This window comes from Psammomys obesus, unplaced genomic scaffold, assembly GCF_907164565.1.
Source record: "Psammomys obesus unplaced genomic scaffold, mPsaObe1.curated_primary_1811, whole genome shotgun sequence".
Taxonomy (NCBI): Eukaryota; Metazoa; Chordata; class Mammalia; order Rodentia; family Muridae; genus Psammomys; species Psammomys obesus.
This window is the reverse complement of record NW_026596046.1, coordinates 36,615,100-36,633,823: the sequence shown is the minus strand read 5'-3', so window position 1 is coordinate 36,633,823 and position 18,724 is coordinate 36,615,100. Positions and strand designations below refer to the sequence as shown.

The 18,724-nt window shown below is 50.2% G+C and overlaps 1 protein-coding gene across 8 annotated transcripts; it reads right to left on the bottom strand.

Moving 5' to 3' along the window:
- Positions 1 to 123: 123 nt before the first annotated feature.
- Positions 124 to 16,003, bottom strand: Pgap2 (post-GPI attachment to proteins 2). Of its 8 annotated transcripts, none has more exons than XM_055623158.1 (8): positions 15,753 to 16,002; positions 15,113 to 15,225; positions 14,306 to 14,443; positions 12,079 to 12,253; positions 2,416 to 2,668; positions 2,210 to 2,316; positions 1,503 to 1,611; positions 124 to 1,320 (listed from the first exon to the last, which is right to left on the bottom strand). In XM_055623158.1, the coding sequence occupies exons 4-8, from the start codon at positions 12,241 to 12,243 to the stop codon at positions 1,190 to 1,192; spliced, it is 765 nt and encodes a 254-aa protein (XP_055479133.1). In that variant the 5' UTR covers positions 12,244 to 12,253; positions 14,306 to 14,443; positions 15,113 to 15,225; positions 15,753 to 16,002; the 3' UTR covers positions 124 to 1,189. The 8 variants fall into 8 exon arrangements, with proteins under 8 accessions (XP_055479133.1, XP_055479135.1, XP_055479139.1 ...); XM_055623160.1 differs by having other exon boundaries at positions 2,222 to 2,316; XM_055623164.1 differs by lacking the exons at positions 14,306 to 14,443; positions 15,753 to 16,002 and adding exons at positions 7,021 to 7,193; positions 15,426 to 15,540 and having other exon boundaries at positions 12,078 to 12,253.
- Positions 16,004 to 18,724: the final 2,721 nt, after the last annotated feature.

Genomic DNA, 18,724 nt, shown 5'->3' with positions numbered 1-18,724 from the left:
AGGGAGTGAGGGAGACACCAGATGAAGCAATGAGCTGCTGAGGACGTAGATCCTCCCTTCTGGACCCCGTTCCTCACCTCAGTTCCCACGCAGAAATGAACCCCCAGACTAACACCTACCCCAGACTGTTGGCAAAGAAAAAAAAATTTATTGTCCTTTGAAATAAAATACACAAATAAAAGCTGGGTATCTGGGACAGTAGAGAAGATGAAAGAAAATCAAGGAACCCATTCTGGAGTAGGGAAATCTACCTCTGCCCCCTTCCCTCTTGTCAAAGGAGGGGAAGGTCGTAAAAGTCTGTGATTTTAGGGCTCTTTGATTATTTTTTTTTTCCTGAGACAAGGTCTTGCTATATAGCCCTGGCTGGCCTGGAACTCACAGGTAATTGCCTGCCTCTGCTGTGCTGGGATTAAAGGCATCTTTAAGATGCCTGGAATCCTATTTCGCTTTTGAGACCAGGGCTCCCTGTGTAACCCAGATTGGCATGGATCTTTAGCAGTCCACCCATCTCAGCCTCCAAGGTGCTGGAGTTACAGGCATACTCCAGTATGTCAAAAAGCCAGTGGCTCTATGTGGGAAGGAAAGCACAGCCTACGCTGGATGCTTTTTCTGGGACAAGTTACCTGTCAAGTACAGAGCACTACTTCCATTGGCTGACCTCCAAGACAAAAGCCCTTGGAGATCATACAACATACTTCCCGGTCATACACAGGATCACAAAGAGGCTGATGGGGAAGGGGGTACACCCAGAACACCTGGGCAGGATTCTCCTGCCGCCACTCTGGGTGGGCACAGTAGATCACCAGACACCAGTCAAATGAATGACCTAGAGAAAAACGGCTGTGGGCTCCTGCTCGCAGCCACCGCTCTGGTTCCTAACCCTAGTGAAGTCTCTAGATAAGGTCAAAAACTAGATAACGGTCATGGACCTCGGGACTTTAGCACCAAGTGGTGGAGCTTCCCTGCCAGCCCAGTTTTTAGGACCTTTCAGTTAACGGTGATGCTTCCTGAAGATCTCTGCAAGGGCTGGGGAGAAGTCAGAAGTGTTGGGGTCAGCCTTGTCATACCCCATGCTGCTCTTCTCACCCAGTCCCCAGCTTGAGAAGGGCCAGGAGGACATGGAGAGAGGGAGGCCAGAGCAGTGTCTTGTCTCTGGGCGGTGGGCCGCCTCTTCCCAGCATGAGAGGGTTTAGAACCTCTTCTCCTCAGGCTGAGAGGTTATCAGCAGCTCCTTGTTCCCGAAGTCCCACCAGGCCGTCATGTGGAACGCCATGTTGGTTAGGACAACAGTGTATTCCAGGATGGCAAAGATGGTGTAGACTGTTAGCAAGACAAAAAACGGTGTGATGAGCCTCCTGTTCCACCCTCCTAGTGGCTTAAATCATCACATTACCAGCCCCCCACAAAGAACGCAGTGACAGCCAGCACCCAAGACCAATGCCCACTACCAAACCACACAGCTGCTCTAAAGTCACATACTCACAGACCCGGCCTGTCCTCACCTCCAGCCTCACAGTACATGTTGTGCCGGAAGTAGACAGCCAACGCCGAGAAGAAGGAGATGAAGTTGATGACGAAGAGCCGCTGTTTCCAGCTGTAGGACTTGCGATCCTAGAGGACAGGCTATCTGATCGCTCTGTGGCATGTTGGGTAAATGTGGGTGGGCTTCCCTCTTAGACTCGGTCCCTAAAGGCTGGGACTGCCCCCCTGGTTCCCAAAGTGGTCACGGAAGGGGGAGTACAGGCAGGGGCAGCAAAAATGATGAGCATCTGTGCATTTGCGGGAGTGGGGGTAGGGGTGTTGGGGAACAGGGCTATCCCTTGCTCTTCCCAGCTGAGGATGAAGCAGTAAATATGCAGGGGCTTTCCCCACCAACCCGGCACTTTCTGGTATTGTGGGGCAGAGAAAGGCCACACGTGTAGGTGTGGTTACTGACGGTATTTCTAACCCACTGGGCCTGGCTGCTACCCTTGATTTTTGGCCCCACTTCCAGCCTCTATGCCTTCTCCAGTACTACCCAAATGTTTGATGAGATCAAGTGTGAGTCAGTCATTCTCCACTTCTCTCCAGGACTCAGCCCAAAGCCCCATTCCTGTCTGCTAGGCTGGTATCAGAAAGCCCATTGTTACCCATCAGTACCCACATCCTGAGGATGGACGCCCTTGATTTTCTTCTGGGCCTCCTAGTGCCCGGTAGGGGTAGACCGTACCTCCTGACTTACTGTGTGCTTCTTGGTCAGCCGCCAGAGAACGCAGGTGAGGAGCATGTAACCGAGGGACGCCGCAATAAAGACAATGAAAGCATTTTCGTGGATGGCTGGAGGGAGAGCGCACGGACACCACCCTCACCCTCAGGCAGGGTGGAGGGCTGCGCCCCTTCCCGAGCCCACCACCCCTCCCTTCTCCGGGAACCCACTGAAGTCCTCAGAGGAGGAGACGTAGGTGAGCACGAGCAGCGCCAGGTTCTCCACCACGTTGAGACTGAAGTTGAGGCGGCAGAGAAGGCGGTAACCCGGACATGGGGATGCACAGCTGAGGTAGTGGTTCCAATAGGCGAAGGCCGCCAAGAAGCGGGGTGCCGAGTGCAGGCCAATGCAGAAGCGCCACACGTAACGCTGGGGAACCTCCCCACCAATGGCAGAGCTCACTGATGGCAGGTAATTGGGCACCTAGAGAGTTAACCCCGGAGTCTAGGCATCTCCTTTACGGGTCCTGCCCACCAGGAGAGCCTCCACCCCATTTACCAAAGCCACCCCTTCTCTTCCAAGTTCTGCTGCTGCTGCCCTCCCACACCTTCCACTTTTAGGTCCCAGGACTGACCTACTCATTCCCCAGTCTGTCTAGGAGTTAGACAAAAGTGACCTCTATCTTCCTTGAAACTGGAACCTGCACGTTTGGGCAGGCTGTCCCTATGCTGACACCTCGGGCTGTGCCTGAATAAGGCTCTGTAGGCATCTCAGGATCCCAGGTTTGAGTCCCAAAGACTAGGATGAGTCACAGACCTCCCGCTGAGCTGTTCCTCTCACTGCCTCAGCTCCACTCCTTCCCCTAGGTGGGCGCAGCACTGTGTAGAGGGCGCTGTGAGAGCCTGAGGTGAGGCAGGGTTCCAGGCACTCTCTACCCTGTGTACCCCACAGGGTCAGGTATAAGAGGGAGCTCTAGCCTGCCGGTGGTGCACGCCTGTGATCCCAGCACTCAGGGAGGCAGAGGCAGGCAGAGCTCTGTGAGTTCAAGGCCAGCCTGGTCTACAGCGAGTCCTAGGACAGCCAGGGCTACACACAGAGAAACCCTGTCTCTGAAAGAAAAGAAAAAGAAAAAGATGAATATTCTGATATACTCTAATATGTCCCTGCGGGGTGTAGTGGTGCACACCTTTGATCTCAGCAGAGACAGAGGCAGGCAGATCTCTCTAAGTTCCAGGCCAGCCAGGGCACCAAGAAACCTGTCTAAAAGACAAAGAGGAAAATGACCCTGTCCCAGGTGCACCCCTTCTGTCCACCCTTCTCAGTGCCTGGAAGTCCTCATTCTGTGAGGAGCTGTGCTCTCTGTGAGGAGCTTGATGAGAGAGGGAAAGGCACTATTCACAGAGCTGCAAGGACTGGTGCTGTGTGCTGACAGGCAAAAGGATGGGGCCAAGTGAACAGCGGCATAGTTGGGGGAGGAAAAGGATCTCGTGCAAGACTGTGCTTTGCCAACTTTGACGTACATAAACTCACTGGAAACCTAGTGGCATGCAGGTCTGGAAGGTGAGAGTCCCTTCTGTAAAAGATCCCAGTACCAGAAGCTGCCAGCCCACGGCCTACACTTTCCACAGACACTTTCCCACTTAACGGCCAGGACAGCGCAGAGTCCAGCAACTAGGCACCTCTGCTCTAAGTATGTAGGGTTCATGTTTTAGATCTCCAGAAACAGAGTTTTCTTCCAGTGCAGATGCCAAATGAGCCTCTGGACTGCTGGTACACTGGGCAATGCAGGAGGAAGCTCCCAGCGCTTGGGGTAGGTCATCCAGGGACTTCACAGCCATCAGAGCCAGAGGAAGCTAAGTGCCGAGTTCTCAGAGATGCTGCTCTCAAAGCTGGCTCTGCCTCCCAGCTCTGCCTTTATCAGCGAGGTGACCCTGGCAAGGCCTCTCTGACCTCTCTGAGCTCCAATGTCCTCACTGGTAATATGGTTATAATGTCGCCTATGTTATAGGGGGATTTGTTTAATTTTGATTAACTACAACAAGCCCCCGTTGGCCTGGTACTTACTGTGTAGATCAAGTCTGCCTTGAACTCACACAAATCCACCTCAGAGTGCTGAAATTAAAAGCCTGGGTTCCAGCACACCTGGCTTTGTAGGGTGACAGAGCACCCGCCGTGTTGGGCACACAGTGGGTATAAAAGTGATGGTTTTCTTGAAAAATATGAGGAAAGGCTATAAGTCACAGGGCTACTGAGTATCAGAAAAGCACTTACAGGGGGAAGGCAGAACACTAGCAGTGGGTGAGACCTCCTCTCTTGCCGTTATAGCCTCTCTGATGCCCTGAGTTGGGTGACTAAGTGCTGCCTTCCTGGAACTGCATTCTGAAGACTACTTCCCAATCTCAGCTACTTTGTGTATGTGGGGGGGAGGGGGGCAGGACCCGTATCTGAAGCCTGCTGGGAAAGCTCAAGCACTGGGTGGTGGCCCCTGACTCAGAGGAAGAGAAAGCTAGTGAGGGTCAGGCTGTCTTCACAAACTTCTTTCAGATTAAAGGTGCAGTATTTTGAGAGCAGGGACTGTCTCATCCATCACATACAAACATACACATATAATCACGGAAATACTTCCACTTTCTTCTCCAGCAATTCAGTTTCCCTAATTCACTAAGTGTGCCAACAACCTCATACACTAAGACACCAGATATACAAAGTTCACTCGAAACATCCCCATAAACCCAGAGCTAAAAGCACTGATGGGCAAAGAACCCTGTTCTATAGGGAAGTAGATCAGAAGCTCACAGAGGGAAAGATTAAAAAAATCCCCTAACCAGGAACTGGAAAGATAGCTAAGTAAAATGTTTGCTGTGCAAGCATTAGAACCCAAGCTTGAGCCCTAGGACCCAGGTAAAAAAGCCAGGCACAATGGCATGTCTTGTAATTCCAGTGCTGGGGAGGAAAAGATAGGGAGGTCCTTGAGGCTCACTGGCCAGCTAGCCTAGCTAAATGAGACTGTCCTAAAAAGCAAAGTGGATGGCTCCTGAAACACGTCAACTCAAGATTGTCCTCTGTCACCCACAAACACTCCTTATCATTTCATATCATTAACGAATAATTCTTAGGCTGGAGAGATGGCTCAGAGGTTATGAGCACTGATTGCCCTTCCAGAGGTCTTGAGTTCAATTCCTGGCAACCACATAGTGGCTCACAACCATCTATAATGAGATCTGGTGCCCTCTGCTGACATGCAGGAAGAACAGTGTATACATAATAAATAAATAAAAATGTAAAATGATAATAATAATAATTCTTTTGGATTCAGGCAAAAGCCCTCCCCTTAAACACACACTAATCATACTAATTATAGAAAGCTTATCTACCTTCTTGCCCTCCACCCCTTACCAACTTGACAAAAACTCCAGCTCCTCATGATCCTATTTACTTCTCCTCTGGGCTCCACTCTCCCATCTGTGTCCTCAGTCTGTCTTGGCTCTGGGCTCCAGTAGAGGCACTGTGCTAACATCACTGTCTCCCTATTCTTTTTCCTTTTTTTTTGGGGGGGGGGGGGGCGGGGAGGGTCCAGACTTCATTCTATAGACCAGGCTGGCCTTGAACTCACAAAGCTCCACCTGCCTCTCTCTCCCGAGTGCTGGGATTAAAGGCACAGTCACCACCACCAGGCTTGGTCTCCCTGTTCTTGATCCCTATCCTTTCTCCGGTCAGAAGCTTGAATGAAGCACAAACCTGTGTTTCTTTCTGCTTACAATCGTTCCAAAGCCCCCACACCATCAGGATAAAACCCACAGCTGTTAGCCTGGCATTCACAACCATACTTTCTCACCTCCACACGTTCCGTTCCAGCAACAAATTTCCCTCCTTCCAGAAATAAAAAAAAAAAAAACCAACAACAAAAAAAAACTTCTCCAGTTTCCAAGAGAGGCTAAATGTCTCCTCTGAGTCCTAGAGTCCCTGCATTCCCTTTATCACAATAAGATCCCAAATCAGGGTCAAAAGGTAGCTTGGCAGTTAAGAATGCCTGATCCCCAGCACCACCGCAGGCAGCTCACAACCGCCTGTTGCTCCAGCTCTGGGGATCAGATGTCGTCTTCTGTCTTCCACCATACCTGCACTTATACGCACATACCCACACACAGATACACATAGCAATAATTAAAGATAAAATCTTTAAGAAAAAAAGAATTCTAACTCACTACATTGTAACTGTGTCTAAAGGCCATCTCTTGTATGAATTAGATGCTAAGAGCAAGTGTATGTTCATCCATGTCTCTGATACACAACTTGTACTCTTGAGCCTTCAAGAAAGACCTCATAGATTGATCTAGGAAGCAGGAAGTCTATCCTGGTTTCTAGCTACCCTGAGTGGACACAGGTTGCAGGGCCTAGGGCTGCCAGTAGAGAAACCAGATCAGGGATAATTTCCCTAACCTGAGCTAAAACTACTTGCTACTTATCCTGGCTCCTGGCCTCTTAGGCATCCTTAGCCCCTAGCTTCATCTAGTCTAGTTCTTCTTTTGTATCTTCCTCCTCCTGACCAACCCTGCCCAGCCCCAATTCCTCCCCTCCCCAACACTCTCCCACCATCCTCTGTCCCAACTCCTTTGCACTTTTTGTAATCCTCTTCCAATTCTAGAGGTGGTGGAGATTCAACTCTTAGAGGCCCTGCCTCTAATTTCTCCATGAACCCTGACCTACCTGCCTCAGCCCCAACCCTTTTGTCACTTTCCTCTCTCTGATGCTCCTCTTTTCTCCTGCTCCCTGATTCTTCCCTTACCACTATGTTATAACTGCCCTTCCCCGGGTGCTGGGATCCTGGAACTCACCCCGCAGTCAGTGGCCACCGTGTACTCAAAGTGGAACACCAGAGACCAGATGATGCAGAAGAAGAAGCCGAACAGGGGGAAAGTGATGACCCACCAGACAAAGGCTGTGAATCGGAGCCGGAACACGGTCCCATCAGGGTCCAAGGGCGCAGAGAACATCCTGTAAGGAGTGGTCCAAGCAAGGCAAGGGGCACAACTTGGGGCCTGGTAGGATACGTGGGCCTGGGAAAGGAAAGCCTTTTCCAGAGCTGGTACAAGGAAAAGCCAGAACTTAAGTGGAAGGAAGGGCAGAAAAAGAAGATAGAAGATGAGAGAGATGGGACAAGTATGGCAGAGACAGGCAGGGCAGCTCTTAGGAACCATGGCACGCTCATACTCTAGTTCCATCCTTTTTTTTTAAACCCAGTAACGTTTGTTTGTTTATTTTTTAAGATTTATTTATTTATTATAGAGACAGTGTTATGTCTACACGTACACCTGCATGCCAGAAGAAGGCAACAGATCGTATTATAGATGGCTGTGAGCCACCATATGGTTGATGGAAATTGAACTCAGGAGCTCTGGAAGAGCAGCCAGTGCCCTTAACCTCTGAGCCGTCTCTCCAGCCCTGGTTCCCCCTTTTAAAGAGCCTAGACAATAAAGGGTCTCAGGGCATGAATATTGCAACTGTGATGGCTTCACTTCACAGTCACCATCCTCACGGCAGCGGAGGAGAAGGATCGAAGTGGAAAAGTTGGCATTCCCATCACAAAGCAGGGGAGACGAGGACCCAGAACTACCAGGACAAAATGCCTGAACTAAAGCCTCTTGTTACCTAGAAGTTAAGGCTCTCAATTAAGAACCCTTGGCTCAGACCTCCCACTGACCCTGTCTGATCACATTCCTCCTTCTCACCCATGTTCAACTAGGAACATTGAGAATGTCCTACGACTCACTTCAGTAGATCTACAAATTACCAACCATTCCACCCCCAGGCTCTAAATGAGCCAAGCCGCAGGTCAGCAGCACTCTGATTCTGTGGAGGCCCAAATATCCATTCCTTTCCCCTCTATGAGGACAAGCTTATCCAATCCAAAACTTGGAGGAATGTGAGGGTCTTAAGAACCTTCTCCCTTCAGCTTCAGCTCAGTGTACTGAGTCAAACCCAGGCAGCCTCCATCCAGGTTAAATACAGACCCAGGGAGCTGGCTTTCCCACCCCTTCTTCCCTCCTGCCCGAGAAGTACCGTCTCTGACTACAGTCCCTAAAGTTCTGACCACCATGGTTCCTCCAGCTGGGCTCCCTTTTGGGGCAAGTTGAGGCAGAGGTCTGGCTTTGAATTAAAGGGCCTAGGCCCAAATCTTTCTTTGGAACCCATACGTCCTCCCATTAAGGAGGAAGCAGACCCCAGTCCACCAGAGTGGCTTTCCATCAGGAATGTCCCGGAATGGGAGGGAGATCAAGAAACACTTACACTGGGTGCCGAAGAATCCTGGGATAGGACTGAAGGCTCTAGCCAGACTGAAGCTGCTCCAGACCAGAGGGTCCCACCCCCAGGTCCTCAGGGCCTGCCCTCCGCCCACAAAGCCAAGCTCTCCATGCCTGCCCAGGCACACAGCCTTCTCAGAATCAACAAGGCCACCTCATAAATCCCGGAACACTGTGCAACTGTGAGAAGTGATAGTGACTAAGGGCAGCCCACTAGCTTCTCCGCCAGGCACGGGGGCGGACACCTTTGTAAACACTGTGTCCAGGGGACAATCAGGTTTCTAGAAAGGGAAAAGAGAAAGAAGAAGCTGCCTCTTTTTCATGAGAACATGACTGGATATGTTTTTGGACCCACAAAGAGAGCTGACTAACCCTGTGTGAGGAGAACCAAGGGGCTGGCGAGATGTCTGAAGGCTGAAAGCATTTGTCATGCAGCCTGGCGACCGAGTCAGAACCTGGAACCCGTGTGAAGGCGGAAGGAAATAAAAGACTCCACAAAGTTGTCCCCTGACTGCACACATGTGCTTGGGGCATGGACGCATGAATACATGTGCCTGCGTGTATACACACACAAAGAATGAATAAAATAGAGTCAAGTCCAAAAGAGCTCGAGACAAGCCCAGGTAGGAAGCCTCTGAGTCCAGCCCGCATCTGTACAGAAACGCGAACGGTAGCTCGGCTGCATCAACCAAAGTCTGCTAGGAAGAGGAAGGAACAGTACTCCTTGTGCCTGCATTGCCAGGCCAGCTGGCATCTAATTATCCAGATCTGGGCCCAACAAAGATAACACAGGTAAACAACTGGACAGAGTCCAAGGACCCAAGGACGTGTTTAGGGTTTTAAGGAGCCTGTAGACGCTGTCCCGGAAGGTTGCCTGCAAATTAGTGCCACACTACTCTGACAGACTTAGGGCTCTCCATCTCTGCAGGACCAAGGCCAGGGCAGGGATTCAAAAGAAAATCTATCAGCCAGGCATGGTAGTGCACGCCTTTAATCCCAGCACTTGGGAGGCTGAGACAGGTGGATCTCTGTGAGTTTGAGGCCACCCTGTTCTACAGAACAAGTTCTAGGCCAGCCAGAACTATATAATGAAACCCTGTGTCAAACCCCCCCCCCCCGCAAGAAAAAAAATCTATGCTTATTATAAAGAATAGTGTGCTCATTGTTAGTTACTAAACCTCCTTAAAGCAGGTTACCTGAAGGGAGCTCCTGCTACTTGGGATGTATAAGTAGAGGCGATGTCATTAATGGCGGATGTATGAGGCTACATTACTTATTTTCTTCCTAGGGTTGGCCCTTCCTGGGATATTCTGGATAGGAAACTCAAAGCATAAATAAAAGCTTCAACTGTATCCAACAGAAGAGCCTCAGGGAGTGGGGGTGAAGTATTCCTAGGGCCAGCAACTACCTATGTTAGTTCCCTAACTGGTATGCTAAGAGTCAGGTAGAGGGGATCAGGTGGACTGAGGTCACTGGTCCCGCTGGCCTGAGGGCCTGCAAGACAGGCAGAGCTGAGAGCCTACTCTGCTGAACCTCTGAGCTGTAAAGTCTTTCGGATTTTGTTTAGACTATCTCCCTTTCCCAGAGCACTAGGCTGAGAAGTCCTGCCCATTTACTCGACAAGCACTTTCTGACTCAGTGCAGTGCTGTTCTCACGGAGAGCCCAGTCTGCTGAGGAAGACAGATATGGAAATGGTATGAAAGAAATGTAGGCAGTCTCACCGAGAACAGTAGGCACTTAGAAGAGAGCCCAGTTGACTCAAAGAAGCTAGGCAAGGTGTTCTAGAGGAGGAGACACCTTGGAAGGGATTTTCAGGATGGACAGGAGTTAGGTAATAGGAACAGATGATGCATTATCTGCAGCACCCACGCTAAGGCAGGGAATGACCTTAGGTCCCCCAGTTTCCTAATATTACGACCCTTTAGTACACTTCCTCATGTTGTGGTGACCCCGCCCAACCATAAGTTATTTTGTTGCTACTTCATAACCATAATTTTGCTACTGTTATGACTCATAATGTAAATATCTGACTGTGTGACCCCTGTGGGGTCACAACACACACTTGAGAACCTCTAACCTAGCTCCTCTCTTTTCTCCCAGTCCTGTTCCTTCCATCTCCTTTTACTTATTTGTTGGAGGGTGGGGCTGAGATGGGTTTCACTCTTTAGCCCAGGCTGACCTTGATTTCATGTGAGTCCTCCTACCTTGGCCTCCCCACTTCTTGGATTAGAGGAATAAGCCACTATCTCCTCTTACATCTCTCATTAGACTGTGTGCCTCAATCAGGGATTATGTCTATAAATTAGAAAGAAAAATTTCAAGTCATACTGAACAAAAGAAGTGGGCTATCACCCCAGACTCCAGGCAGGCTCCTCTGCGAGACCTAGACTTCCTGGGGGGCAGATGGCCTTCCCAGGAGCGTTCGGAGGCTTCCGGGCCTTCAGCTTTCTCCAGGGCTGCCGGAGCTCCCTGTCCAGGCTCTGCCTCACCTGGGGCCCTGCCTCTTGATCTCCTGACCCACCTCCTAACCATATGATCTCTTCTCTTTCTCATCTCTTCCTCCTCCTGTTGTCCGCCCTTTGCACTCCCCAACTCATCGCCCCATGCTGTTTCTACCTGGACTGCTACACTGGCCTTGGAAAGAAGCAGGGCAGGTATCATCAACCACCCTATGGACAAAGGGACTGAAGCTCACTCTCTGGGTCTCAGGTAGCACTGTCAGTCAGTGAATGAGGAGTGTAATAGGTGTCAACACCTATTACAAGTCGCACCCCAGTCACTTTGATATTATATTGAACAACAAAACTCTCAAATCTCTTTTCATAGCTCAAGTACCCTCAGAGGACACAGGACCCACCCTAGAACACATATTCAGGCACAAACTAGGTCCCCACACAGACAGGCAGTCTCTCTCACACACATAACCCGACTTAAAGCCTTTAAATATAGGCATGCCCCTCACAATCACATACATACACAAAACTGCATTCCCACAGACACAGGCATAGGGCCTGCAGTGACACGCCGTGAGGCCTACAGTGTCCTCTCAGTCCCAGACTCCCCTCACCCTTCAGGAAACCCTGGAGCTCCTGACTCTGCTCCTCTATGAAGCAGAGTCTTCATAGAGCATGGCCTTTTCTTCCTTATTTGTTTTTAAGGCAGGGTCTCTCTAACCCCGACTGGTTTTTAAGGCAGGGTCTCTCTAGAACCCTGACTGGTTTTTAAGGCAGGGTCTCTCTAGAACCCTGACTGGCCTGAAACTCACTGTGTGGATCAGGTCTTAGAGATCTACCTGCCTCTAACTCTCAAGTGCTGTGATTAAAGACATTAAACCTCTATACCTGCCCAGGTTCTGGATTTGGGGACTGCCCAACTTTAGTGACCCCAGCTCCTAGAATGTTCATGGAAAGTAGAAGGAGCCTAATTCATGAGAGCTCAATTTACAAGCAACCCACCACCACCCAGTAGCCCAGTATAGTTGAAGGAGCCTACAGGAGAAATGGCTCATTCTGATAAGATCAAATCAGGATCTCAGAAAAGATCCAGATGGATCTTTTGAATATGAGCCACCAGTGTCCTTCAAGGCTTACTCCACAGTGTGTAGACGTTGTCTCCTTGAAGTGGAAGAGCAGGGACCACAGGATGCAGAAGAAGAAGGCGACAAGTGGACAGCAGACTGTGATCACAGCCACCACAGTGAAGCGGAGGCGGACTAGGGTCCCATCCCGGTCCAGTGTCAGTGGGACCTGGTACATCCTGTCAGACCTGAGGACGGAAGGTAGGATGTCAGGCCTCAGGCAGCAGGCCGAGGGCTCACGGTAATGCTAGCACTCGTGCTTGATCTAAACCTCAGGGCTAGGGAGTCTGAGGAGACTCCTAAACCTTGACAGTTCATGCCCCAGATGAGAAAGACTCAGAATCCCAAGGCAACACTCAATTTCAGTTTCAGGGAAGACAATGACTTCCATCTATACTGACCTAAAGCCTCAAACAGACTGGATGACCTTCTTCTCAACCCTGTCTGCCTAGACAGGCCTTGCACTGCAGTAGTTGGGTTATTTGGTCTCTCACCTGGTGAACAGACTGGCTTGTGCCCACCCACCCACCCCACCCACCCAAGCCTCTGCCCCAGCCTCCTGGTTCAGGGCCTATCAATTCTATGCTTCACTCACCAGAGCAGGGCTCTGCTGCACCTTCAGGCCCTTCCAGACTCTGGCGAGCCGTGTGCGGGCACAGCAATCCAGCACAGCAGGCACTCTATGGAAGCTCACAGAACCCCCATCCCATGATTGTCCCTGCCTGCAGCCTCACATGCTCTAAGGGTGAAAGGCTTTGCAGAATCAGGCCTGGTGATAGCCTGGGTTTGCTGGGTGCAGGTCAGAGCCGCTTGGTCAGCTTCTGGTGGTTTCTCAGTACCCAGTGCCTCCTGAGATGAGGTGAAGGCTTTTGTAAACTGATTTTTCCCTCAGACAAGAGTTTTTGCCATGCAGTGGAGGCATATGCCTTTAATCTCAGCACTTGGGTGGCAGAGGCAGGTGGAGCTCTGTGAGTTTGAGGCCAGCCTGGTCTAGAGAGAGTTCTAGGATAGCCAGGGATACACAGAAAAACCCTGTCTAAAGAAACCAGAGAGAGACAGAGGGATTCTAAGTCAGGTACTATAATAGCTAAGGACACTACCAACCCTAGCCCAACCCCTCTCAGTGTATAGAAGGGAAGCTAAAACAGAACTCTACTCAGAATCAGCAGCAAGAAAATGTAGGGAGCTGGGTGTGGTGGCACATGCCTTTAATCCCAGCACTTGGGGGCCAGGGGCAGGAAAATCACAGCCTGGTCTACAGAGGGAGTCCAGGACAGCCAAGGCTACACAGAGAAACCCTGTCTCAAAAAACCAAAAAAGATAAAGAGAAAGAAAGAAAGAAGGAAAGAAAGAAAGAAAGAAAGAAAGAAAGAAAGAAAGAAAGAAAGAAAGAAAGAGAGAGAAAGAAAGAAAGGCAATGTAGGATCCACACAGAGCCACATATTTCAATTCTGATTCTTTGTTTGTTTGTTTTTTGAGACAGGGCTTCTCTGTGTAGCCCTGGCTGTCCTAGAACTCACTCTGTAGAACAAGCTGGCCTCAAACTCACAGAACTCCACTTGTCTCTGCCTCCCAAGTCCCAGGATCAAAGGTGTGTGCCACCACTGCCCGGCTCAACTCTGATTTCTTAATCCCTTTCTCTCTGAACCAAAACCTCTAGACAGGAAAGTCAGACTTGGACTGGAGTGAGCAAAGGAGAAAACAAAACAAATACTACATATCTATACAAGATGAGCTAATCTGCCTGTTCCCATTGTAAAGATGGAGAAACCATGATGAGAGAGTCTCTTCCTCAAAGCTGAGTCTGGGGAACAGTCATTCCAGACTTTAGGTTTCTTGATGCCAAGCTATAGCTGGCTCCAGGTACATAAAAACCGGCCCTTCTGGTCTCAAGCCATAACTCTTTCTGGCCCCACCCTTAACTGATCTCAGCCTGGCCTCCTAGCATTCCAGAAACAGGTGGACACATCTCCTCATTTTCATCTTCTTTTCCATCTACCTCTCTGCCAGGCCAGATTGGGCAGCCCAACCCAAGTTCTCAAGTCCTTCTCTCCTTTTGGGCATTCCCTGGATAAGGCTCTAGATGAGAGCACCGTTTCCACCCAGCCCACACCTAGACTCTATCGAAGTTGATTTAACCCAATCCTCCCCCTGACACCCCCTCCCCAAGCCAGCTGCCCCTTATCCCCCAGGAGCACCAGACTCCTCTAACCAGATCTTCAGGTTTCAACAGACCTTACCCCAGGTAGGGAAGAGGAGGTGGTTCAAGGACAGTGTCAGAAACAACCAGAAAGGATGGCTGGGTCCACTTCTTGGCAGTGTGCCTGGCCTCCCTTTCAGGTGTGTGACCGTGGACAAGTCACCTAACCATCCTGGGCCTGTTTCAAAGTGTACAAGAGAAGAAAATCAGCACTTGGGAGGCAGAGGCAGGTAGATCTCTGTGAGTTAGAGGCCAGCCTGGTCTATACATTGAGTTCAGGACAGAGAGAAATCTTGTCTCAAAAAACAAAAAGGGGGGGTGAGGGGAGAGGGAGTGAGAGACAGAGAAGAAAGGGAAAAAGAGAAGGAAATCACATGGTTTAGATTACTTCCAGGGCGCCTCCAATTTGGTGACCTCTCCGTGTCTCAGTTTTCGGAGCTCACCACCTTAAGTTCTGCTCCCAGACGGCTTTAACTTCTTCACTGGTACGACTTAGTTGGTTGTGTTTTATTTTAGTTTGTGTGTGCGCAAGCGCTTGCACAGAAAGGCTCTTTTCTGTATCCCGGCTGTCTGGAAACTCCCAATCTTTTTGCCCCTGCCTCCCTGTTGCTGGGATTACAGGCACCACACGGGCTCTGAAAACTGCTTTTGTAGGAGTACCCTCACTTCATATCCAAAGTCCCTAAAGATGTCACTACCACACTCCGGTCAAAATCTACATTCTGAGCTCAGTACTGAATGTACAGTATCTCTCCCAGTCCGGTTTATTTTAGGAGTAGGTGCTGTCGTCCGGGTTCCCATTTCACAGAGGAGGAAACTAAGTAGCAGGGCGGTTAAAAACACTTACTGGAAGCCACAGGCTAGTCCCTGGCAGCGCTGGAATTCAAAACTAGTGTATGAGGTTCCAAAGCTCCCCGAGCCTCCATCCGCAGCGCCCGAGGGGATCTTGAGCAGAAGGCCCTGCGGAGGAGAGGAGGCAGAGCTTAATGCCGGCACACCTGGCCCTGTCACCGCGCAGGCAGAGGCGGGAGGCCGGCCCGGCGTCTACGCTGCAGTTCCCGGGTTCCGAGTGTGCTCAGGGCGGGCGGGCACACGGACTGCAGGCCTTCGGCAGCCAGACCTCGTGGAGGGGCGCCCGAGCCGGCAATCCCCTTACTCACCCGGGAGGTGGAGGCTAGGGGGCCGCGTCCCACAGGCAGGGGCGCGGAAACGGACCCCCGCCCGGCCCGGGGGCTAGGGGGAGGGGGCGGGTCGCGGCAGCAGCGGCGCGAGGCGGTGCCGGCGCGGCGGGGCGGGTCTTAGAGAGGAAACCGAGACCCAGTCTACGCACTGGCTCCTCCCTGTTTTCGGACCGCGACCCCTGGCTCTCCTGCTCGGCTCTCCTCCCTAGGTCGGCTCTGCCCCACTATTTCTGGCTGCGTGAGAGCAGCCAGAAGGGCCCTGGACACCAGGCTTTAACACACTGGACCAGTCACCTTGTATCTTACCTCTGGCCGTCACCTGTTGAAAGAACATAACATTCAGTGGGCTCAGATTTCTTTCACTTCCTGACCCGGTTCTCCAGGCTTCCACCCTCTAATCGAATTCTCCAGCTTTGCACTTCTTAAACATTAAGCCAATCTTGCCCCAGCCTTGGCTCTTTTCCCTCAAACTTTGCTCCCTATGGCCGTTCTACAGCATCCAACGAAAGGAGCTGAAAAAATAAAATAAAATAAACCAAAACCACCTTGGAGGTAGTGAGATCCTCTGAGCCCTCCCCAGAAACGCTGGGCAAAGCTGTTTCCACCTTGTATCAGAAGAGGGCGCCCTACCCTGTCCGCCGTCGCTGGTAAGGGATGGGGGGGGGGCGCGGGGTCTGCCGACCCAGAAACCAGGCCCAGCGTCCTTTTCCCACTTGGGCCTAGCCCAGACTGATCCATAAAGAGGGACCTCTTGGAAAAGACGTTCCCACCCAAACAAGGCAGGAGAGCGAGGGGACCGGTACACATCTTGGGTAGCGCCGGGACCACCTGCGGCAGATTCAGGGCTCTGAGCCAGTCACCACTGCTGAAAACCTGCTGAAATTCTCACATTTCTACTCTGCATGTGTTAACTCATTAATCCTCATAAAAATAAGGTGAACCCCCTTTTTTTTTAATTTTTGTTTTGTAAAGACTGAGACTCCTATGGCTTGCTCAGTGAGACCTCTGGGTGGATGAGCTGGCTCAGTGGTTAACAGCGCTTGCCACAAGCCTGGCAACATGAGTGCAAACCTTGGAAACCACAGTGGAAGGAGAGAACTGACTCCTGCAGGGTGTCCTCTTATCTCCACCAGCACTCCCACATCACAAAGGAAAAAAATAGTACCTTCCTCCCCACAAAAAAGTAGGCAAGACTCTCATGTAGCCCAGACTGGCCTCAAACCTGCTAAGTAGCCATGGATGACTTTGAACTTCTGATTCTTTCTGAGGGTAGGACAAGTGGTGTATTACCAACCCATGGGGTATGGATGGGTTATGGGTTATGGAATCAAGCTTGGTGTATGCTGGGCAAGCACTCTACCCACTAAGCTACCTCCCTCAGCAACATAGAAACAATATCCCTACTTTACCAGATGGAAAACAGACAAGGCACACTAATTACTCATGTGTCAGAAGCCATGCCAATAATAACTATAGAGCAATCCCATAGAACAGCTATAACCACCACTGGAGAATGGGAACCAGAGGTTCAAAAATGCTAACCTGTAAGAGCTCTTTTTCATGTATTTGGTCTTCTTAGTCCACTCAGCCTAGGTCCTGTCTAGGTCCTCACCCTAGGTACTGGGCTGAGCAATGATGGGGGCTGATCCAGAGAAATTCATCTCAGACCTACTCTTTGCGGCTCCAAGTCTAGAGAAAAGGTGTATTACTGGGGGAAAAAAAACTATTTTTCTTTTCCTTTCTTTCAATATTAATCATTTCTATCTTAGACAGCATTGGCTGTCCTGGAACTTGCTCTAGTTCCAGGCTAGCCTCAAACTCACAGAGATCTGCCTTATTCTTCTCCTGAGTGCTGGGATTAAAGGCCTGCTCTCCCCACCTGGCCAATTGTATTGAGGGCCTGGTCCATGTGTGGAGATCACAGGACATTCTTAGACAGTCAGTTCTCTTCTATCACAACACGGGTCCTGGGATCAAACTCAGACTGTAAGCTCGTCAGCATGTGCCATTAACCCACTGAACCATCTCGCCTGCCCCTTTCTTTTTTGAAAACAGGGTTTCAGGCAGTCTTTGAACTCACTGTGTAGCCCAGAATAGCCTTGATCTCAAGGTAAGTGTTTGTGGATTACAGGTATACACCACCAAACTCACCAAAGCCACAAAATATTATTTTTGACTGTGTACATGAAGTGCACGGTGAGCGTGTGACTGTGTGTCCTGCATATGTCATGGCCTGTCTGTGGAGGTCAGAGCAAAACTTTCAGGGGCAGTTCTCTCTTGTTTTGTTCCATCCACTGATAAAACTCAGGTTATTAGGCTTCCACAGCAAATGTTTTTGCCAGTTCATGGGCCCCAAAAGGTACTTTTCTTGACTGAATTATTTACCATTTTCTTAAGGTTTCCAGAACAAATAGACGAGTAGAAATTTTACTAAAATGACCATGTCTACCCAGTCTCAGCAACTAAAATTGTGTTTCCTGTATGGAGGCTTCATGTCTTCTGTCCAGCTCCACCTCAGAGGTGCCTAATCCTTTCTCTTGTTCCCTATTTTGGCTCCTTAACTGTTCCTGTAGCCCTAAATATTGGACCCTGAGGATGGGTCTTTCGGTCTCTAACCTATTACCAATGTCTGGCTTGAGGCCAGGTCTGATCTCATACTGGACCCTCTTGGGACCTGTACAGCGTGAATCATTCACCTCGAAGTTTTACGTCTGTTGCTTTGTAAAATGGCTGAAGGGATATCTGCATCACATGATGTGAGACATGAATTCATGCAGGCGAGTGGAAGGTGCCCGAGATATGAAGGCTGTTACAGCCAGACACGCAAGCTACTGTTGGAATGCACTCTACACCTTTTCTGACCTCAGGGTCAGCGACCCTCTCTGGGCATATCTCTGTCCATTCAATTCTTGTAAGGAAAAGCAGAAGAGCGAGTTCTTACAAAGTGCCAACTTTGCCAGTTGACCCTCTTAATAACATGACAGATAAGATTGGCGAACTCCACCATACAGATGAGGAAGGGGATTTAACAGGCGTGGTGGCACAGGCCTGTAATTTCAACACTAGGGAGTTAGAACATGAGGACTAGGAGCTCAAGGTCACCCTCGGTTACATAGCAAATTTAAAACTAGTATTGACTGTGCCTCAAAAAGGAAAAAGGGAAGGGGGAAGGGAATGTATGTGGCAAGATGGCAGGGTACTTGCTGTCAAATGTGATAACCTCAGCCTTTATAGGGGAAGGGGCACATGCGCGCGCACACACACACACACACACACAC

Coding starts and splice junctions, on each gene's coding strand:
- Pgap2 (XM_055623155.1), bottom strand. CDS start 7,407: ATGGAACTAGAGTATGAGCGTGCCATGGTTCCTAAGAGCTGCCCTGCC. Junction 2,317..2,415: donor CTCCTCCTCTGAGGACTTCA/GTGGGTTCCCGG, acceptor CTCTCCCTCCAG/CCATCCACGAAAATGCTTTC. Junction 1,321..1,502: donor CATGTACTGTGAGGCTGGAG/GTGAGGACAGGC, acceptor TCTTGCTAACAG/TCTACACCATCTTTGCCATC.